The following is a 23,672-nucleotide window of genomic DNA, read 5'->3' on the forward strand; positions in this document are numbered from 1 at the left end:
GGACAGCCAAGGGGTGCCACCATATCACTTACCCTCACAGCCCAATGGATTTCTGCAGAAGGTGGCGTGAGCATCAAAGGGCTACTGGTGTCATGCTGGAAAAAAAAGAGAGAGAATCATTCTGCTGTGGCTGGCACAGAATCAAATTACTGGAGGAGGTGTTTACAGAAAGGACACACATTTCAAAGTGCTTTCAAAATGGAGGAGAAGGGGAAAGAACTGGTGCACTCCCCCTTTCGAGAGCACACCTATGCCTTTCTTACCTCTAAGGTGTGTGACTTGCAACCAGGGGAGCAGTGGGCAGCAGCAGCTCATCCCAGCTAACCCCTGCACCTGTCTCTAAGGCCCCCTTTACTCTCGCTTTTCAGTGAGCTGACAGCAGCCCTGCCTTGGCTCACTTCTTTCCCATAATGTTTCTAGGGAGCCAAAGCAGTCCTGCCTAGGCTCTCTCCTATTGCTTCTTCCATCCTAAGCCCTTCCTTGCTCCACTATCCCCAGCTTTAATAAACGTACTCTCTAGACAAGTAAATCTTAAAGCATTTTAATGGGGAGAAGACCTCAAAAAGTTTAAACACAATGATCATAGGACCCAGCAATTCTACTCCGAGGCATGCCCCCAAAAAGAAGTGAAAACAGGGGTGTAAACAAATCCTTGTATATGAATGCTATGTCCACCAGCAGATGAACAGTTTAAACAAAATGGGTGGGCCATACAATGCAATCTTCTTCAGCCATGAAAAGGGATGAAGCACTGACACATGTTATAATGTGGATGAACCTTGAAAACATTATGCTGAGTGAGAAGCCAGATGTATGATTCCATAAAATGTCTAGAATGGGCAAATCCAGAAACAGAGGCAGAATACTGGCTGCCAGGGGCTGGGAGTCGGGGGATGGGTGGGAGGGGGAAGGAAATGGGAGTAATTACTTAATGGGTAGAAGGTTTCCTTTTGGGGTGATGAAAGCATTCTAGAACTAGATAGAAGTGATGGTTGCACAATATTGCTTATGCACTAAATGTCACGGAATTGTTCATTTAAAAATGGTTAATTTTTTTTTTAATATTTTTTATTGATTATATTGTTACAACAGTTCCAATTTTCTCCCCCTTGTTCCCCTCCACCCAGCACCCCCTAAAAATGGTTAATTTTAGCTTATATGAATTTCATCTCAAAAAATAAAAGAGAGAGAAAACATGGAGAGAGAAAGATAGACAAAGAGATGGGAGATATTACAAGGTGAACTGGAAGGATTTCATCACTTACGAATTTAGGCGGTGGCATGTTTAAATTCAGATTGCTCAAGGTAACTTCATGGCCACTTTGTGCACAGGCCACTAGTCTCAGTGCAACATAGAAACCCTGCAAATCCAAAAAAGGATGAGGTGTTAACTCTCACCCAGCCAGAGGTGGCAGCAGAGGAAGAGCTGCCTGTGGCAGCAGGCTTCAGGGAAAGAGGGATTTCAGTTCACTTTACCAAGAAGACTGTATGTGCAAAGTCATTTACAGTATCAAGTTGAACTAATTTCACCCTGGGGACAATGTTTAAATGTATATGCTAAAATATACTTAGTTTATTTGCATTCTGAATGCTATAAAATTTCAAATAAATATATTTTCAAATATAATGAGCTCCCAACACAGGAAATGCTACACTGTACAAGCTTAACATGTTTAACACTATTCATTATGGTTCACATATGTCACTTTTTAAAAATAGTTTGAAATAGACACAACTCTTTGAGAATTTACATTCAGGGTCCACTATGATCCCTCTGGATGGCCTCACTGAATAGGGCATGCCTTGCCCACCCACTTCTACCATCATTGCCCAAGGTGAACTTCACCTCCTATGCAGGGACAAAAGACCTGAACAAGGCCATCAGCAACCTTGGATCCTCCCAATCCTGAACCTGTCACACCACAGTTTCAGTGGACTCATGCAGCATCACCTATTTTAAAAAATGATCAACTGAACTAAGACCACGGACTGTTTTAAAGCTGCAATTACAGTTTTAAAAATGTCTTTCAGACTTCCAGCCAAGATGGAGGCTTAGACTGACATGCTCTGTCTCCCTCCACAACTAAGTAGGAATACAACTACCTCAAAACCAAAGATAACCAGAAATTCCAGAAAATAAAACTACATGGAAGCCCAACGTATGAAGTTATAAACCAGCAGTGCTAATCGGGATGGGTAGGAGGGGCGACTGGAGCAGAAAAGTTGGGCGGTGCTATCTGTGCTAGCAGCAGGGATAGTGGCGGGACTGCGAGAAACACCAGGGGAACAATCCCAGCTGCAGTGGAGACCTGGCAACTCGAGATTCCAACGCTAGGAAAGGCAGACCCCCATTGCCCCCAACTGTGAGCCCCAGAGGGTGTAGGGACAGAGGAAGAGACTCCTGGTCTCTCAATGTAGAGTAACAGCAGGAATCCATCTTGGGCCCCGCCCCCACACAAACCACCACAGAGTGGTGAAAAAGGTAGCAAGGTTGCTGACCAGGTAGTGATGACTGCACGGGGCTCCGCCCCCGACAGCCCTCCCAGGAAGCAAAGGTAAACAGAAAACTGTCAGGATGAAGCAAACCATGATTGAAATCCCTGTGATGCAGCTCACCAGGCAGCAGATGAGGGACCTAACCAATGAACAAATAGGAAATCTTTCTGAGGCTCAGTTCAGAGCTATAGTCATAAGGTGGCTTACAGAATTAACAAAAGATTTGGAACAAGATGGGGAAGGAATGAATGATAGTCATACTCAAATGAACGAAAACACATACAAGACAAGTGGTGAGGAAATGAAAACCAGAGATCAACAAATCGGAACATGGGGAAGAAACAAACAGTCAACCAGTGCAGAAAGAGGAAACAAAAAGTGAGGAATATGAGGAGGCTCAGAAACTTCTGGGACAGCTATAAGCGAACGAACATTCGAATTATAGGATTGCCAGAGGGCGAAGAAAAAGAACTAGAAATAGAAAAATTATGTGAAAAAATAATGAAGCAGAACTTCCCAAACTTCGGGAAGGAAATAGACTTACAGGTCCAGGAAGCACAGAGAGTTCCAAAAAAACTGGAGCCAGGGAGAACCCCTCCAAGACACATTAAAATCAAATTGTCAAAAATTAAAGAGAGAATCTTAAAAGCAGCAAGAGAGAAGAAAAGAATTATGTGTAAAGGGGTCCCAATTAGACTGTCAGCTGATTTCTCAAAGGAGACCCTGCAGGCAAGAAGGGACTGGCAAGAAATATTCAAAGGAATGAAAATCAAAAACCTACAGCCACGAATACTGTATCCAGCAAAACTGTCATTCAGAATAGAAGGGCAGAGAAAGTGCTTCCAGGACAAAGTAAAATTGAAGGAGTTCATCAGATCCAAACCACTGTTATATGAGATGTTAAAGGGACTGGTTTAGAAGGAGGAGGATCAAAACTATGAACATTAAAATGAAAACTGCATCACAACAACCAACAACAGAAGCTAGGGAACCGAAACAAAGGCAAACTAAGGAGGCAATGAGAGTGAAAAAAGAATTATAGGTATGCGGAACATATTGGGGAGAGGTCAGCAGGGAGGGGGAAGGAGGGAAAGGGAGGGAAATGGTACAGGAATTAAGAAGCATAGTAGGAGGGAATGGAGTAGACAGGAGAAGAACTAGAGGCTGAGAAGAACTATATGCACAACCAATGGACATGGACTAAAAGGGGGGGACAACTGGAGGGGGGCGGTCACTGGGTGGAGGGGAGCAGAGGGAAAAGAAATTGGGACACCTCTAACAGTGTAATCAATAAAACATATTAAAATAAATAAACAAATAAAAATGTCTTTCAAGAAATAAGCAACAGATTTAGTCTTCCTCAGGCTGCTGTCCATAGAATGCCCACATAGCATGTAGAGTAAAAGGGATATAAGTTTAGGGGGACTCAGTTAGGCAAAGGTAAAAAGCTTCTTTCCCATGAGGATCCTCAGAACCTTATATAGGCAGATGCACAGTATAAATCTCAAGAAAGGGAGGAATACTGGATGGTACTTTCCCAATGGATCAGATCACTGACAGTGTGACACCGGGAATGACATCCCTCGGAATGTAGCTTAGGGACAAGCTGAACTAATTAAAATATGACCATTTAAAATCATTTGTAAGTAATATAAATGTCCATTTATAGCATATTCTCGAAGTGACAAAATCATTATGGAAAAGGAACCAGCAGTTGCCAGGGGCTAGGGTGTGACTACCAAGGGCAGCAGGAAGGGGATTCTCTGGGGTGCTGGGGCAGTTCTGTGTCCTGGCTATGGTGATGGTTATGTAAATCTATGTGAGTGATGAAATGACACAGAACTGCACACACCAAAAAAACACTAAGAAGTGCATGTAAACCTTGTTAGCATTGAGTAAGGCCTCTGGTTTAGTGCTGCCCTGGCACTGAACATTGTGCAATAGTGACATAAGCTGCTCTCACTGGGGAAGCTGAAGAAGGAGACACGGGAACTCTGAACTGTTTCTGCAACTTCCACAAGAGTCTGAAGTTACTTCAAAATAAAATTTTTGAAAACATTTTAATAACTTGTAAGCACACAAAATATGAAAAGATACACTAACCATGAAAGATGGCTCCAAGTGTTCAACAAAAGGCCTTTATTTAGAAAGAAAACCTTCCCGTTTTAAAAATTTGACAACTGTATTTTTGTATAGTGACATATGTCATAGCACAAACAGGAAGGAAGTGCAGAGGTGGCCAGCATGGGATCTGGCCTGGACCCTCCACTTGCTCTGAGCATACATGCATGTATATACCTGTTTGTCCAAGAACCCTTTACCTTCTGGGTCAGCCAAGTCCCATATCTGTGGAAACACAAAAATTCTCATGAGCGCAACCGCCAATCACTGACCATTTATTCACAAAACAGGAGCCACCACCACTATATGTAGGCCTTAAAGGTAGGTCAATCCCACTGTTGCCACCAGAAAAAGGGGAGGGGTAGGCTCGAACAGACTCCAACTTGGAGCAGGTGAATGACCTGTGCCCCTCCCTCTGCCAACCCATGGCAGAGCCCCAAGAACACCCAAGTCCACTGCGCTACCAGGCCGACATAAATCCCTAAGCTGTTAAGACCCCTAAAACACTTGGGCCTCTTGTCTGCTTCCTAAGTAGCAGGTGGTAGTTGCCACTGGAGTGTGTGGACCCACCAATTATAGCCCTGAGAAGTTGGCAGTGGCCCGCCCACTCCAGGAGGCCCATCCCCAAGAAGTGTCTGCAAAGGGCAGCCTTCCACCTGCTGAGGGAGCCCCAAGGGTGGCCACAGAAATCAGCCTCAGTCTTGACATACCTTTCCAAGGATAATGTCTGAGAGCCCAGACTTCTTTAGAAAAAGTGCAGCTTCACCAGCTCCAACTCTCCCTGTGTATGCTGGGTCTACCTGCAAAGGGGGAGCGACACTGAGGTGCAGCTTCAGGAAGCGGAGCAGCAGGTAAGGCAACACCCGCCGCACTAACTGGGACTGATAACCCAGAGAAGAGAAGGAAGCAGAGGCCACACCAGGCTTCAATACAGGGCCTGTGGTTTCTGGGTCATTCACTCTCTAGTTCCAGGCCAAAGAGATACCACTGAAACTTACCTGCTTATAATAAGATTCATATAATGGATTTCCAGTGGGAATCTGTAAACAAAACCAGATATTGGTTAAAAGTTGCCCTGACCAGCATGGCTCAGTTGGCTGACTGTTATTCCAAAAGCTAAAGGTCGCCAGTTCAATTCCTGGTTGGGGTACATGCCTGGGTTGTGGGCCCGCTCCCTGGTTGGGGCATGTGTGAAAAGCAACCAAATGATGTTTCTCTCCCTCTCTTTCTCCCTCCCTCCCCCTCGCTCTAAAAATAAGTAAATAAAATCTTTAAAAAAATAGATATTGGTTAAAAGTGGACACATCCCTCAATTTTGTCATTACTAAAATATACAATAATAAAAAATAAAATATATGCACTTTAAACGTCCTCTATATACAGACTGAAGTTTATTTTCAGACATAGATACTACATTTATTCGATTTAGGAAAACAAAATGCTAATGTACTTTAATAAGTTCGAATTTCTGCGTCAACGACATGGTTGTTCAGGCAGGAGTGACAGCCCAGAGTCAATTTCCATGTGAAGAACGATGGGATTCAATGTGTATGGGAGCTCAGAGAAACATAGCCTTAACCTTTGAGATTGTTCTCTGGCTCCAGAATCAGAACAGGAGTCTCTGTACATCATCATGAATCACCAGACACACAAGCTTCAGACCAGGTTGCCAGCCCCAGGTTTCGTCCACACCTGCCACCAAAGGATTACGCAGAAATACACAATGACCGGCCCCTAATGGAAAAGAGATGGCCAGTGACCACTCTCACTCTGGTAGGCAGGAAGTTCAAAGTCCTCAGCTCAGCACAAGACACCCCAAATTCTGTCCATCAGTTCCCCAAGGCATTGCTATTAAGTGCCTTGTCCAGTGTCATGTGGCAAGTCAAGGCCACACATGGATCCAGCCAGGTTGGCAGCTGAGCCCTTATACTTCCCCCCACCATGTCCAGGACCTCTTCCAGTGAGTTACCCCCTAGCAGAAAGGAGAGGGCAACTGGGGGAAGTGGCAGCAACCACTAATATGTGGTCTATAAACGCTGACATGTATTGGCATTTTACTACGTTAAGGGAGGAAAGCAGTATGCAAACCTGTTGATTTAGTGAGCAAAGAAATGTGAAGATGGCACCATTACATATATGGTAATACAGATGAACAAATGTGAGCACAGCTAAAAAGAAGAAAGTGGGGAAAAAGGCTGCTGACTTCCGGCCAAGATGGAGGCCTAGTCAGACATGCTGCCTCTCCCTCCACAACTAAGAAGAAATACAACTATCTCAATGCAGTTTGAGTATCAGAAGTTCCAGATAATCAAACTGCATGAAGTCCAACAAACAAAGATATAATGAAGAAATACTCATCCAGACAGGTAGGAGGGGCGGAGCCGGTGCAGAGAGGACGCGGTGTGGTGGCAGCGGTGGTAACAGTGACAGGCCAACGGAAAGCAGTTACACGTTTTAAAAAGTCAGAAGGGACACCTGGGAGCGTTCCTAGCTCCTCACCGGACTGCGCAGCTCACCATCCCAGCACCGGGGAAATTCAAGCCTCATTGCTTCTGACTGTGCAGACCAGTGGGGGTTGGGGTGGAGGCAGAGTCCACTTGTTTAAAGGGCCCCCGTGGTTCTAGAACGTCCACAGACCCACCCACTCTGGGAACGACATTCGGGGCAACAGCTAGAGAAGAACCAGTCCCATACGGAAGTGGGAGAAGTACCTGGAAAAGGGGCGAGTGCTGGGCAAGCGGCATTGTTCCCTCTCAGACCCCTCCCCCACATACAGTGCCACAATGTGGTGAAACAAGTCGCCCTGTACTCGAATCCCTAAGGCTCTGCCCCTTACAACGTCACAGGAGGGACAGCTCTACCTAAGACACAGAGGCAAACACACACAGGAGCCTGTCAAAAAGAGGAGACAGAGAAGTACAGTAGTCCCTCCTATATCACGGTTCACTTATCAGCCTCACTGTATTGTGGGATTTTAAAAATATTATATTTATTTATCCTGGATTTTTCGCTATATCATGGGATTTTGCAGTACTGTATACGTATGTTGTTAAGGTTACATAGGTTTAAGAGTGTAGAATATGTTTAAGAACATAAGTAGTGTTTATAAAAGTGTGGAAAGGTTAATAAGGGAGTGGGAAAGGTTAATAAGGGACTGGGAATGGTTTATAAGTGTGTGGGAAGGGTTTATAAAGCCTTAAAATATACATAAAAACTAAAAAAAAGAAGTAAGGTTACTACTTAACGAATTTTCACCTATCATGGGGGGGGGGGGCGGGGGGGGTATCTAAAATGTAATACCCACAATAAGTGAGGGAATACTGTATGGCCCAAAAGAGGGAACGGATCAAGGTTCCAGTGGGAGAACTAAGTGACAAGGAGATAGCCAGCCTAACAGACTGCAGAATTCCAAACACTGGTGATAAAGATGCTCACAGGCTTGACAGATATGCTTGAGTACAGCAAACGCGTAAGAGAAGTGAAGGCTATGCTAAGTGAAACGAAGAAAATCCACACAAAACCAATGGTGAAGGGAAGAAAACAGAGGTTCAAATCAATGATTTGGAACATTAAGGAAGAAAAAAACAGTCAACCAGTACAGAATGAGGAAACAAGAATTGAAATAAATGAGGAGAGGCTTGGGAACCTCTGGGACAACTTTAAACATGCCAATGTCCAAATCATGGGGGTGCCAGAAGGAGGGGAAGGGGGAGTAATGGGGATATGGTGCAGGGAGTAAGAAGCATAATCGGTTGGTACAAAATAGACAGGGGGAAGTTAAGAATAATACAGGAAAGGGTGAAGCCAAAGAACTTATATGCACGACCCATGGACATGAACTAAGGGGGGTGGGGTTGCTGGAGGGAAGGGGGGTACTGGGCAGAGGGGAGCAAAGGGGGTAAAAATGGGAACTACTGTAACAACATAATCAATAAAATATACTTAAAAAAAAAGAAAGTGGGAAAGATGACTGGATGAGGGGTGGGATTACAGTGTTTATTAAAAAGTCTTTGAGTGCTATTGTGTGATTTTTCATAACAAATAAGACTGGGGGGAGGTGGGTTCCTTCCAGTTTCAATCACTGGATTTGAATCAGCACAACACTTGCATACACTGTGCCATAAAGAGTCATTTCAGGTTAAAAATAATGCCTGGATTATGGTCAGCTTCTCTGGGGGGTGGGGATGGGGGGGCACCACCAGCCATTATTCGAAGAAGCAAAAGTACCAAGAACAATACCACTGCAGAAAGAAAATAGAAGGAAAAGAGCATGGAGATCTGAAACGAAAGAGAGGAAAGTCAAAACAAAAAGAAAAAGGGAAGAGAAAGGTGGAAATCCTGAAAGGCAGAAAACACTAAACAAAAAAACTAAGCAAGAAAAGTTGGAAGGTGAGGAGTAATAAATGGCTTAAGAAAAGGTGATGACAACATGAGGATTAAGAGATAAGTATGCTGCTGCATCAGCTGCCTGCCCAGAGCCCTTGTCTGACACTGTCCCTGGGAGAGGCTGTCACCCTTAGCTCCCCATGACCTTAGATGACAGTGTCCACCATCACACTGCGTGGCCTCCCAGGTTTAAAATTGCATGCTTTCAAAACACTCCCATCTCCCCAGAGGAGTAAGGCCAACAGAGGAACTAAGTCAAGCAGGCTGTTTGTCTTCTCTCAGTCAAGGTGACAGTGGCCGGGCCAATACAGCACACCACTTGTCACTGACTCACCAGAGCAGAATGCACAGACTCCAGAGGCCCCCACTATGACAACAAAGGTCTCCTTTCCACCAAAAACCAGAAAGGCGCAGGTATGAAGTACATTTCCCGTGGGTTTTTGTGGACTTTTTTTTTTTAAGATCTCATGGCAGGTAAGAAAGGTTTCCAAGCTACTATGAGTCCAGTGAAAAAGTTAACAGTATTTGGGGCAGACAGCATTAACAGCTGTCTTAAATTTCACAAATGCTTCTGAGCTACAAGATCCATGATCAAGACAAACAAGACCCTTAATAGACCAGAAAGGCGTCTGAGGCTACCAGACCCAAAACGCCACCCATCTGTGCTGAGGGCTTACCCCATCGACAGTCTAGGGCCAGGTGTCAATCCCAAATCATCTCAACTGACAGAAAATCAGAGTGTGACTCTGCCACTCCTAACTACAGGAATCAACTTGGGTAAACTGAGGCAATGAAGCAAACATAGGTTTGAATTTAATTACACATTTTTCAGCTACTGCAAAAGTAGAATGGGGGAAAGAAGGGAAAACACCAGATCTAACAGGCACTTCCTCTTAACACACTACTTGCTCGCAGGGACAGTGGTCACACCTGCAAGCTGCCCGAAATACCACTGCGACAAAACTGAAGACACATGCTGCTAATGCCATGGATCTCTCAAATGATGGGCAGTCTGTGTGGCCAGTTCCTGCCCAGAGACCTCGGCCACATCTAGCTCGCTGAGGGGGCAGCAGTTCCCAGAGGATACATCAAAGGTACTGGGACAAACCCCTCTGAGCTGCCTGCCCTTGCCTGACCCCAAAGCAAGCCCAGGGCCAAGCCCAGGGCAAAGGCAGAAAGAGAACAGACCAGGGGTAAGTCTTTCAGTGTAAGAGCCTGCAGAGGGTTTGGTGATGGCTTCAAGAATGGAAGCAAGGCAGAGAGCCAGCCAGAAACAGCATTCTCCTTCACCAGCCTGATGTACTAAAATGCCATCTTCAACTTGGCAATGTCTGAATTATTGATGAGCTTCAATAAGTTTTGATTCAACCTTTTAGTTGTTCTTCCTTAAAATAATTTACTTTTAATTACAGTTGACATACAATATAAAATTAGTTTCAGGTGTACAACCCCATGATTAGAAATTTAATAATTTACAAAATGACCACCCCAATAAATCCAATACCCATCTGACATCATATAGTTATTACAATATTATTAACTATTTCCCTTTTCACATCCCCATGACTATTTTGTAACTATCAATTTGTAATTCTAAATCCCTTCACCTTTTTCACCCATCCCCTCAACCTCTTCCCCGCTGGCAACTGTCAAAATGGCCTCTGAATCTGAGTCTGTTTCTGTTCCGCTAGCTTATTTTGTTTTTTAGATTCCATGCATAAGTGAAATCATCTGGCATTTGTCTTTGACTTATTTTGCTCATCCATGTTGTTGCAGATGGCAAGATTTCATCTTTTTATGGCTGAATCATATTCCATTGTATATATACACTACTACTTCTTTATTCATCTGTTTATGGACATTTAGCTAGTTCCATTGGCCAGTTCCATTGGTTATTGTAACTAATGCTGCGAAAAACATATGGATATATGTCTTTTCAATTTAGTGTTTTGGGTTTGGGATAAATACCTAGAAATGGAATTGCTTGGTCCTTCTACGTTTCTTGTTATAGCCTTTGTTTTAAAGACTACCTTAAGCCCTGGCTGGTGTGGCTTAATGGATTGAGTGTCAGCCTGCAAACCAAGAGGTTGCACGTTTGATTCCCTGTCAGGGCACATGCCTGGGTTGCAGACCAGGCCCCCAGTTAGAGGCATGTGAGTGGCAATCAACTTTTGTTTCTCTCCCTCTCTTTCTCCTACCCTGCCCCTCTCTCTGAAAATAAAATCTTTAAAAAAAAAAAAAAAAAGTCTATCTTGCCTGGTATAAGTATTGCTATCCCAGATTTTTTGTTTCCATTTTCATGAAATGTCTTTTTCCATCCCTTTACTTTCAATCTGTGTGTCTTTCAATCTGAAGTGAGTCTCTCATAAACAGCATGAAAGGTTCTTCTTTTGTTATTCATTCAGCCTCCATGTCTTTTGATTGGCGCACTTAATACATTTTCATTAAAGTAACTGTTAACATATATGTATTTATTGCCGTTTTATTATTCATATTCTTTTTTTCTTTTTTTCGTTTCTTCTTAAGACCCTTTAACATTTCTTGTAATACTGATTTGGTGGTGATGAACTCCTTTAGCTTTTTCTTGTCTGAGCAGCTCTTTATCTGTATTTCAACTCTAAAAAGATAGCGGTGCTGGATAATTTTGGTTGTAGGTCCTTGCTTTTCATCACTTCGAATGTTTCTTGTCAATTACTCTGCCCTGCAAAGTTTCTGTTGAGGAATCAGCTAACAGTCTTATGGGAATTCCCTTTATAAGTAACTAACTGCTTTTCTCATGCTGCTTTTAAGATTCTTTGTCTTTAATCTTTGGCATTTTAATTATAATGTGTGTTGGTATGGGCCTCTTTAGGTTCATCTTGTTTGGGACTCTATGCACTTTCTGGACTTGTAGTATGTCTATTTCCTTCACCAGGTTAGGGAAGTGTTCCATCATTATTTTTTCAAATAGGTTTTCAACTTCTTTTTTCTCACTCTTCTTCTGGCAACCCCATGATGAGAATGTTGGTATGCTTCAAATTGCCCCAGAGGCTCCTTACACTATCCTCATATTCTGGATTCTTTTTTCTTTTTGCTGTTCTGACTGGGTGTTTTCTGCTTCCTTTTTCTGCCAAATTGTTGACTTGATCCTCTACTTCATCTACTCTATTGTTGATTCCCTGTATTCTTCATTTCTAACTGGTTATTTTTTATGTTTTCTATCTCTGTCTTCATATTTACTATCTCTTTGTTGAAGTTTTAAGTTCCTCTACTCTTCCCCTAAGTTCACTGAGCATCCTTATAACCAGTGTTTTGAACTCCGTATCTAGTAGATTGCTTGTGTCCATTTTGTTTAGTTCTCTTTCTGGAGTTTTGTTCTATTATTTTATTTGGGACATGTTTGTCTCATTTTGGCTGCCTCCTTGTGTTTATTTCTACGTGTTAGATAAGAGCTGCTATTGTCTCCTGGTCTTGGTAAATTGACCTTATGTAGTAGGTGTCCTGTAGGGCTCAATGGCAAAGCCTCTCCAGTCACCCAAGCTGGGTGTCCAGATGCACCCCGCAACTGTGTGGGCTGTGTGCACCCTCCTGTTATAGTTGAGCCTTGATTGCTATTGACACATCAATTGGGGGGTGGAAGGAGGATTTATTCCCATGCCAATCAGCTGTGAGAACTGACTGCAACCACTGTGGAGATCTGCTGTGCAGGTGCCAACCCCATAAAGCAGAACTCACTTTGGCAGGGCTCAGGTATCCGCCAAGTCCATTCCTTAACTTTGTTGCTAATGGTGGTGGTTGGGTGGTGCTTCAGTGTGGCCTAAAGCTGTCCACCAGGTGCACTGGCTCTGGAGCCTCCAAGGAGGTGTAGGCCAAAATCAGCCACCACCTGTGCCTTGTCGAGGGCCACCTGGCATGACCTACAAAGCAATCTGCATTTTTGTGCTGGGCTTGCAGGTACCCAAGAGAGGTCAAGCTGCGAACCAAGACCGGCTGCCGCTAGTGCCAGGCCTCAGGCCACTTAGCAAGAGGTACAGGGGACACAGAGGCCAGATGCTGCTTATTGAGAGATTTTAGGAATGTTAGCTGCATGAGCCAAGACAGGCCATTTGTATGGAACAGCCACTGAAAAGGACTTGGGTGGACCCTGGTCTCAGGGAATCACCAGGGCTGGGCGAACAGTATTAGCCAGGTTGACGGAATCTCAGATATGACACCCACCTGTCAGCTCTATGGGGGGAGGTCTCAGCAAACAAACAACGGCCTCTGCCAGCACTTCTGTCTGGAGAAAGCTTCCCCTCTAGCCCTTGCCCTGTTGCCAGACAATTCAGTTCCTCTCCACATGTCCCTGGAGCCTTTTGAGCTGCTGCCCCAGCACTGGGGCTCAGAGCAAGTGAGTTTGAGTAAGTTTGTGCAGGCCCTTTAAGAGGAACACCTGAGCTTCCAGGAGCCCCCCATTTCACCACATTCTCAGCTGTTTTTTACAGCCAGAAGTTAAGGGAATTTCTCTTCCTGGCACTGAAACCCTGGGCTGGGGGGCCTAGTGTGGGGCTGGGACCCCTGGCCCTTCGGGGAACCTCTGAGGCCAAGATATTCTTCCTGATTTTTAACTGCTACACATGGGTGTGGGACCAGCCCATTCCACACCTCCTACCAGTCTCAATGTGGCTGCTGCTTTATATCCTTAGTTATAGGACTTCTATGCAGCTAGATTTCAGACGGTTCTGTATGATGACTACCTCTATAGCTTAGTTATAATTCTGATGTGGTTGTGGGAGGTTCTAAGTACCACATTTATCTATGCCGTCACCTTGACCAGAAGCTGCCTTCCTGCTTTAAAATACAAAAGAGAGAGAATATGAAAAGTTTCTCCAGCCCAGATGCAATTTACAATTGGGGGGACAAGAGAGGGTACATCAGAAAACAAGTTCACATCCTTCTGTTGGGAGGGCTTAAAACACCACAGTTAGGTGAGTGCATGTAATTTTTTAAAAATTATTTATTTTGTTTTGTTTATTTATTTATTTTTAGAGAGGGGGGAAAGGAGAAAGAGAGGGAAAGAAACATCACTGCGTGGTTGCCTCTCACTTGCGCTCCCAGCTGGGGACCTGACGTGCAACCTAGTCACGTGCCCTGACTGGGAATCAAACCAGTGACACTTGGCTTACAGGCCGACGCTCAATCCACTGAGCCACAGCAGCCAGGGCTAGTGCATGTAATTTTAATGCTGGAGATGAGGGCACAGCAGAACCTTTATGGAGGAAAAACCCTCTGGTGACTGGGGTTCTAGCCACTCCTAATCTCCGCAGGATTGAGTCCACCCAGCTCTGATCCTCACTTTCATCCACAGCAGGACTCCTAAATCCTTATGTCTGGAACCAGGACAATTCCCAGTCTGCCAGAAGTATGCTATCTCACGCAAAACAAAGCAGTGATGCTGACTTCACTCAGTTCAAAATGACATTTTTAAAGCAAATTAGTTATCACTGTAATTTAGAAAAGTATTTGTAATTTGTTGTTCCAATAAATAGTTAATCACATTCATTGAGCACTCATGGTTTTCTATCCTGCACTCATTTAATCCTCCCAACAACGCTACGGGCAGGTAGTATTGTAGCCCCAACTTTGAGGTGGGGGGACTGAGGGTCACAGAGCCAATGAGTGACAGAGCCAGAGGAGCAGTCAGGCCATGTGGCCCTAAGCTACTGTGTCCCCTGCAAAAGCAGTCCTGACATGAGAGAGGCAAGTGCTGGGCCACAGCATGGCCTCCAGCACATACTCACCCTGAGAATATGCACACATGTGATCACGTGATGGTGCATTTTATTCAACAGATGAGGTCAAAAAACAAGACACAACGAGCATATACACTGACTCGAAAACCGGCATTCTGCTAGTTTCCTAGGAAAACTGACAGCCAATAGTTGTGGTTTTCAATGCTGTTGCCAAGTTTTGCAGGAAGTTAGGCATGTGACACCAAAAGACATGCTGGTCTGAGTTCCTATGTGGAAAACCAGATACTGACACAAAAACAGGGCCTGGAGAAGTGCTTGCTTAATAATCCTTGCATTTTTGCCTTTCACTTAGACAGTTCCCCTTGCTGCAAGTAGGCTGTATGCCCAGCCACATTCTGCAGGTAAGGAAACTGGGACTTAACTCAACACCACTCAAAAATCATCAGGAAACACTGGCGGATCTCAAGCCTTTCTGGAACAGACAGCTCTCTCTGCTTGCCCAGTCAGAGGTCCCTAAACCATAGCTAAGGTAAGCATTACCAAGAGAAGGAAAAGAACTTGAATATGAGAAAGAGTTTTAACAAAGCTCAAGGAATAAGACAGACATGCCAATTAAAAGATGAGCAAAGGGTAAGAGAAAGGCAATTCAGAAAAAAGAGACGCAGAAAATTAGGGGGAAATGTTCAATTTATGTACTGCAAAAGTAAAATGAAATGAAATGCCAGTGGTTGTCATCAGATTGGCAAAGTCATAGAGAGGTTCTCCACAGGGCTAGCCAAGGTGGAAACACACGTCTTATGCCCTGCCTGTGGGAAGATAAACTAACTGGTTTTTCTGAAGGTCAATGCAACAAGGTGAGGAAAATGTGCACACCCTTGATATTCTGGATTAACCCAATTCCTACTAAACTCCAGAAAGATTCTTTGTAGACAGCAATAAAATCATTCTAAAATGTAAATAGAAAGGCAAAGAAACTAAGATGAATAAAACAATTTTGAAAAAGAAAAATAAAGTAGGAGGAATCACTCTACCTGATTCCAAGGCTTGCTATAAATCTACAATAATCAAGACAGTGTGGCAGTGATAGAGACACTGACACACAGTGCCATGGAACAGAATAGAGCACCCAGAATCAGACCCACACAGATGTGTCCAACTGACTTCTGACCTAGATGTAAAAGCGATTCAGGAGGAAAGATGCCTGTTCAACAAATGGTGCTGGAGCAAATGAACATCCAACCAGAGGAAGAAAATGGGACTCAAGTCTCACTTTATACAAAAATTAACTCCAAATGTATAACAGGCTTCAATATAAAGCTTTTAGGGAAAAAATGTAGGTGAAGATATTCAGGACAAGGGGCTGGACAGAGTTCTTGTACTTGATACCAGAAGTTAAATTATAATTTGAATCTCATCAAAATTAAAAATGTTTACTCTGAGAAAGACCCTGATAAGAGGATGAAAAGACAAGCTAAGGACTAGGAGAAAATGCTTTCAAATCACATATTTGGCAAAGGACTAGTATCTGGAATACATAAACAACTCTCAAAACTCAAAAGCAAGAAAAGCAAATAGTCCAATTCATATGGGCAAAGGACATAAGGAACAGTTCACCAAAGAGAATATACGGATGGCAAAGAGGCACAGAGAAGATGGCACCATACTGGTAGCCATAAGGGAAACGCAAATTAAAACCACAGTGAGATGCCAGCACACACCTATCAGAATGGCTAATAAAGCAACATCGGTGAGCAGGCAGAGAAACTGGATTGCACACACATTGCTAGAGGAAATCTAAAAAGGTAGAGCTACTCTGGAAAACAACTTTGCAGTTTCTTAAAAACAAACAAAAATTAAACACGTAACTATCACACGACCCAGCAACTGTTCTGGGTATTCATCCAGAGACACAAAGACTTGGATTCACCGTAACATGCTTTACTCAAATGCTTAGTGCCAACTTTGTTCATTATCACCCAAAATTGGAAAACACCCCAGATGTCCTTCACTGGGACTGGTTAAATGAACTGTGGTCCCATGGAATACTGTTTGGCAATGAAAAGGAACAAATTGCTGATGCATGCAACAACCTGGAAGAATCTCCAGAGGATTATGCTAACTGAAAAGGCTAATCTCCCAAGGACACATTCTGTATAATTATTCTATAACATTACTAAAACACTGAAATGATAGAAATGAACAGATTAGTGACGCCAGAGGTTAAGGAAGGGGTGGGGTGGGGGGGATGTGGGAGTGACTATAAAAGGGCAACTGCGGGATTCCTGTGGGGATGGAACTGTTCTGCACCTCGCTGTAGCAATGTCAATGTTTTGGTTGTGACAGTATACACTAGTCCCTCTCTATATCGCAGTTCACTTATTGTGGCCTCACTGTATCATGGGATTTTTTAAAATATTATATTTAATTATTTATCGCGGATTTGTCGCTATATCGTGGAATTTTGCAGTACTGTATACGTATGTTGTTAAAGTTACGTAGATTTAAGAGTGCAGAATAAATGTAAGGTTCCTACTTCACGGGGGGGGTCTAGAATGTAATACCCACGATAAGTGAAGGAATACTGTACTACAGATCTCCAAGACATTACCACTGGAGGAAAGTGGGTAAAGAATACACAGCTGTCTCAGCACTATTTTTTGCAACTGTATGTAAATCTATTGTACAATCCTCTCAAATTTTCAAAATTAAAAAAAATAAACAACTTAGGAGACCTCACAACCAAATGCAAAGTGACATTTTTAGACAATCAGGGAAATTTTAATATGAACTGGGTATCGGACAGTACTAAGGAAAACTAATTGTGTAAGGTGTCATATAGCAATATGGCTATGGAAAGAAAAAGTCTTAATTGTTAGAGATGTATATTGAAATACGATTTCTGAGATTTTAAAAACCTGGAAATAAAAATTAATATGGGGAGGTCAGGAAATAGACATGGGTGCAGAAATTTTTAAAATTTTGGCCTCTGGTAAATGGGAGCTCATTAAACTCTTCCTGTGCCTTTTATGTATTTAAACTTCTACATAATTAAAGACCAACATTTGCTACGTTTCTGCTCTGGCAAGGATCCTAAGGTACAAGCTGCTTCAGAGTCAAGTCTGATAAACAAAGAGCAGCTCTGTCGCCACTTGGACTGTGCTTCTGTCAAACAATTAGCATTTCTTTAAAACACATGCTCATGGTAACACACGTCATGCATACCCTCCCAGTACTGTGAGGTCTCCTCCTGAAGAAGTGATCAGCATTGAAGGAGAAGGAAGGGCAAGAGGGTTTCATCAGTTCACCCAGTTTGAGGGTGTGACTGCAGGTGACAGTGAAGAGCTGAAAACCTTTGAAGACTAGTGAAGCCAATAATGAATTGCTGTGTTTCCACTGAATAGAAAACCACACAGCAGTGAGAATGGTACAGGCAGAACATTTATCTGTGGAGTAAGATTGTCAGATATTTGCTAAGTGGGAGGGAGGGACCAAACCAACTCCTAGTTATGACCTGGCTGGTAAGCACAAAGTGGATTTAAATGTAGCTGGAGAGATACCGTGTACTGCCAGGGATTCTGACTGGTAAACCGCTACCTCCTCCTGGCTTTCTGAGCTATCCAGGGTTCTACATTAGCACACACTGCTTTTGTAAATAAAACAGAAAACGAAAAGAGAGAAGCACAAGAGGGACCTGAAAGAAGATACACTATTCTCCCGGGATTCAAATGACCCCATGTGAAGGGACCGGCTGAAGATGTGTGCCCATCATTCAGCACAGGACCCTGTCCAACCCATGCAGAATTCAGGGCCTGCAGTGGGGACGGGACATTGTGGGGCAGGGGAGGAATACCTGTAGCCCCCCAAGGAGAACCAAGGAGCAAGAGAACCACAGATCAAAGTTTAGGTGAGCAATGAAATATCACTATAAACAAGACAGCTGGAAGGAGTTCAGGGCCAGGAGCCATTAGGAGGAGCTGGAAAGGCCAGGAAGGAACAGGAACACAGAATGAAGGTGTGAAAACTTCAGTGTTCTGGGGAAACCATCACTCTCAGCCCCATCTACCAGAAAGAAATGTGAGGGAGAAACAGAGGCCACCTTGACACACTGCCCCGATGCAGGATGCAGGATGCAGGACACAGAAGTCATCAGTACCACCAGACAAGTGTGGGCTCGAGTCCTACCCCACCCCGGGAACACTATGCAAGCCTGGGGAGGGCGAGCAGCCTCTTGGTGCCTTGGTTTCTTCATTGGGAAAATGAGGATGAGCATCTCCATCACTGGAGACTGACACAGGGTAATTGCTGGTCAAACACTGGCTGTTTCGAGTCCTGTTCTCTTCCTGGTAATTCTTCTTCCACATCTCCATGTGAAAGTGTGTGCTAGCAGGAGAAATGTTCCTCCATCCCAGTTCCACCCCAAGCTACTGCCTCCCTCTACCCTGCACAGGAAACTTCCTGAAACGGCAATCTGCCTTTGGATTCACCAGTTCTCACCTTGTGCACTTGTGAATTCATTCATTCTCATTCCACACACACTTGCACGCTATGAGAAGGCATAGAGGACACAAAAATATGTGGGATGTGCTCTGGGGCTCAGGAAAAAAGAGACAGAGAGGTAAGGTGAGCCCACAGCTACAGAGCAGAGTGGACTATAGCACAGGGTGCCCAGGGGTATGACAGCAAGAGACAGCTGGGGCCTCCAGAGCGTGGGTGAGGCTCAGGGATGGGTAGGCTGAGTTCTGAGGCAGAGGGGCAGGCAGGGACTCTGGGTCACTCAGCACGGTTTCAGCCAGGCAGGGTCTGTGCGAGCCTTGCTGAGAAGCCAGGAATGTCATCCTGAAGGTGACGTGGGAAATGAGCACATGAGAAGATGACCTGAACATGCACTCGGCTACACAAAAGGGGACACAGGAAGGCAGGCCAAGAAGGAAGTGATCAGGAAGAGAAGGCTGCAGTCCTCCAGGAGGATGAGGCCCAAGCAACGCAGTGGTTCACTGTGTGGAAACACGCAGAGAAAGGAAGAGGATGACAGTTCACCTTTAAATGTGTTTCTCTGGGGTGTCCCTATGGGTCATCGAGATGGAAATCTTATTGCCACTTGAGCAGCATTTACTGAGCACCTGCCTAGTCCTAGGCACTGGCCTGTGAAGGTGCAGCAGTGAATAAAGGGACTCCTGCCCCAGCCCTGCCAGGAGAGTATTATTGGCAATGACAACGCACACGGAGGGCTGCCAAGTGCTGTGAGGAAAAGACAGGACGAGGTCAGAGGCATACCTGCGAGGGCAGGGAGGTGGCCACTGCTTCAGCTGAGCCTGTCCAAGGGGACAGGAGACACCAAGGCTGAGGAGCCATGCTGAAGTGCTGGACAGACCCACAGTAGAGATGGAAGGAGGTACCACTGGCAGGAAAACACCATGGAAAGGGGGGAAGGGGGTCCCAGACGGATGGGGACAGTCATGTGGGGGAGGGGCGCAGGGTCATATGCAGTCATGCAGAAGGCCAGTGGATAGCACTGGAAGGGGCCAGGCAATCAGAAGCTCCCAGGACCTTGCCTGGGGAGCCTAGGCCGAGCAGGGAGCAGATTCCAGCCCTTTCTTCTGAAAATGCTGCTGAAGATGAAAAGCGGCCAAGGGCTGCCCACACCTCTCCCAGAACACAGTTACTCCAGGTGTCTCAGAGAACAGCCTTGTTCCATTCTGTCTTTCCTTCCTCCATATGATAGACAGGTCCTGAGCAAGGCCCTGGGGAGACTCCTGGGGGCAATGGCTCAGGAGTAAGGGCCTCTACACAGCAGTACACTCACTACCCACAATGCTCCTAACTTTCCCCAAGTATATCCTGAACCTCCCCAAAATTCCCTTCCTACATCAGCTGCCCCAGGGTTTCAATGTCCCTGCTACCTTCTGATCCCTGGCCCGACATTACACCATCCCTTAACAGAGCACCCCACCCGGACTCCGGTGCTCCTGGCCACAAGGCAGTTCTGTGCCAAAGACCCCCAGGTCCCCTGAAGCCAGGTCAGGTCAGCTTGCTGCCTCCCCCCACTCCCCTCTGTGGATGGCATCCTCAGCCTCCCAGCATCCACTGCTCTTCTATAGAGCGTGGGGATCCTTGTGGCCCATGCACCAAACTAGGCTCCCAGATTCCCAGGTGAGCAAAGCCAGTCCCTGCTGCCACAGAGTGGAGCATCATGGTCTGGTCAGGGAAGAAACACACAAAGAGAAGAGCAAAGGCACTGGTAGACAGGGAGAGGAATGGAGCTTTGTCCTGCTGGGGAGATGAAGGAGAGATTGGGCAGACAGAGTAGTGAGGGCTGGCCTTCCAATCCTCTCCTCACTCTGCACGCACCTTGGCCCAGCCCCAGCCTCAGCCTCACAGGTAGACCCCACCTTCCTCGCCTACTCCCCTCTCCATTCCATTGGCACCCGGTCACTCCATTGCTCTAAAAGACCCTCCATGGTTGCTGAAGGAGTGAGAAATTCACACCCTCAGCCTAGCCCTCAAAGTGCCCCACAGCCATCTCCTGCCCCTGCCAAGCAAATTTCACTCCACGCACACGTGCACACAACACACACACGTTTGCCCATACACTCACACTTTCACACACACAGCTGTCAATCCGCACCTTCCTTCCCACTCTACTGAACATAATATGCACTTTTCAACACTCGCTTTGACACAAATTATTCCCTATGCCTGGGGGTGGGAAGGGCTCTGCCTGCTGAAAGCCAATTACCTTCCAGGACCCTGCTCTAAGAAGACTTCCCAATTCCTCCCAATTGAAACAAATCTCTCTCCCCTACACTCCCATAGCCTATAACTTGCAAAAGGGACTGTAATGACTGCCTCTCCCTACATTTTCAATTCCGGGGGGGGTGGAGGTTTCACATTTTTCCCACCTTGTGCACTGCAGGGCCCAGAAGCAGCCTTTCGTAAATGCTTGTTCCTGGAATGAGGAAGATTTAGATGAAGCCTCAGGAGAGAGAGGGTGAGAGGAGCGCAGAGTGGTCAGTGCCTGGGCAGACACAGCACCACCACTCAGCAGCAGAGCAAAAGCAGTCCACAAAGCCTCACTGGGCCTCAGTTTCTCCATTCATAAAGTGGGAATACAGTGGTCCCCCTTATCTTCAGTTTCACTTTCCGTGGTTTCAGTTACCTGAAGTCAACCCTGGTCCAAAAATACTACATGGAAAATTCCAGTAATAAGCAATTCATACATTTTAAATTTTGCGCCATTTCGAGTAGCATAATGAAGTCTCACACCATCCCTGCTCTGTCCCACCAGGATATGAATTATACCTTTGTGCAGCATCTCCAAGCTGTACACGTTATCTTCCATTAGTCGCTTAGCTGTCGCGGTTATCAGGCTGACTGTTGCAGTACTGCAGTACTTGTATTCAAGTCACCCTTACTTGACTTAATAATGGCCCCAAAGTGCAAGAATAGTGACGCCTGCAATTTGGATGTGCCAGAGAGAAGCCATCAAGTGCTTCCTTTAAGAGAAGTGTGGGGCTCCTCCTTCCGGGAGTACAACTGCACCTTTCTTCCCGCTCAGGCATGCATCTCCTCACCTCTAAGGGTCCTCACGAGACTAGCAACCAGGGGAGCAATGGACAGTGACAGCTTGTCCCGGACTAACCCCTTGAGCCTGTCTCCAAGACCCCTTTTCTCTGACTTTTTGGTGAGCTGACAGCAGCCCTGCCTAGGATTTCTCCTGCTGCTTCTTCTATCCTAAGCACTTCCTTGTTTCATTGTCCCCAGCTTTAACAAACATACTCTCAAAATAAAAAAAATAAAAAAAAGATGTCCTGGCTGGTGTGGCTCAGTGGACTGAATGCCAGCCTGCAAACCAAAAGGTTGCCTGTTCTAGTCCCAGAGAGGAAGCATGCCTGGGTTGTGGACCAGGTCACCGTTGGAGGCATGTGAAGAGGCAACCGATCGATGTATCTCTTGCACATCGATGTTTCTCTTCCTCTATTTCTCCCTCCCTTCCCCTCTCTCTAAAAATAAATAAAATCTTTTTAAAAAAAAGAGAGAAGAGAGGTGTGCATGTATCGAAAAAAAATGTAGTGTATATAGGATTTGCTACTATGCAGTTTCAGGCACCCACTGGGGGTCTTGGACCGTATTCTCAGGGATGGAAATGACTATAACGCAATGCCACCCTAAGGATTACTGTAAACATCAAATTAGACTACAGGAAGCCATTATAAATTTATTATTGTGATTGTTATTGTTATTACTATTGAGGCAGAGGAACAGGTTTTATTTACAAAGAATCAAGGGGGTGGGGAGGGAAGTTGGGCAAGGTTATTAACCAGGACTGTGCTGCAGGTGTCAAATTATGGTCCTTACACCTGCCACACAAACGATCTTTGCCAAACAATGAAATATTTCACCAAACAGTGAACACACTATAGTACATGTTGTACTCAGTTTTTTCTCTCATCTAGTTGGCTGAGCTGTGCCCAACATCCAGAATAGAACAGTCTATTACCAGTTCTCGGTTGCCAATTTTTAAAAATGTACAATTTCACACACAGTAGGTTAAGTGCATACCTATAAAAATCCACTTAGGTGATTGTGAATTAAAGCAGGGGTCCCTAACCCCCAGGCCGCAGACCAGTACCAGATCGTGGCCTGTTAGGAACTGGGCTTCCAGGGAAGCTCCTCTGAGCTCCGCCTTCTGACCCCCACCCCACTCGAGCTCTGCTCCGCCCCGGCCCCCGTTTGTGGAAAAACTGGTCCCTGGAATCAAAAAGGTCGGGACTGCTAAATTAAAGGATATTTCCTAGCCCTGGCCAAGTAGCTCAGTCAGTTACAGCGTCATCCTGAAGTGCCAAGGTTGCAGTTAAATCCCCAGTCAGGGGACAAACGAGAATGAACCAAACAATGCATAAATAATTGGAACAACAAATCAATGGTTCTATCTCTCTCCCCCTTCCTCTCAAAAAAAAA

General features: G+C 45.1%; 1 protein-coding gene across 10 annotated transcripts in view; it reads right to left on the reverse strand.

The window, feature by feature from the left end:
• Nucleotides 1-23,672, reverse strand: part of EPS15L1 (epidermal growth factor receptor pathway substrate 15 like 1) — a 98,209-nt gene that overhangs the window by 64,851 nt on the left and 9,686 nt on the right. For all 10 annotated transcript variants that reach the window (XM_090289866.1, XM_090289873.1, XM_090289868.1 and 7 more), the window contains exons 2-6: nucleotides 5,616-5,657; nucleotides 5,328-5,417; nucleotides 4,795-4,842; nucleotides 1,266-1,361; nucleotides 33-95 (exon numbers count right to left, since the gene is read on the reverse strand). In XM_090289866.1, the coding sequence (XP_090145992.1) occupies nucleotides 33-95; nucleotides 1,266-1,361; nucleotides 4,795-4,842; nucleotides 5,328-5,417; nucleotides 5,616-5,657 (339 nt within the window). The remainder of the gene's footprint in view (nucleotides 1-32; nucleotides 96-1,265; nucleotides 1,362-4,794; nucleotides 4,843-5,327; nucleotides 5,418-5,615; nucleotides 5,658-23,672) is intronic.

Source organism: Furipterus horrens, unplaced genomic scaffold, assembly GCF_987537825.1.
Source record: "Furipterus horrens unplaced genomic scaffold, mFurHor1.1.pri manual_scaffold_10, whole genome shotgun sequence".
Taxonomy (NCBI): domain Eukaryota; kingdom Metazoa; phylum Chordata; class Mammalia; order Chiroptera; family Furipteridae; genus Furipterus; species Furipterus horrens.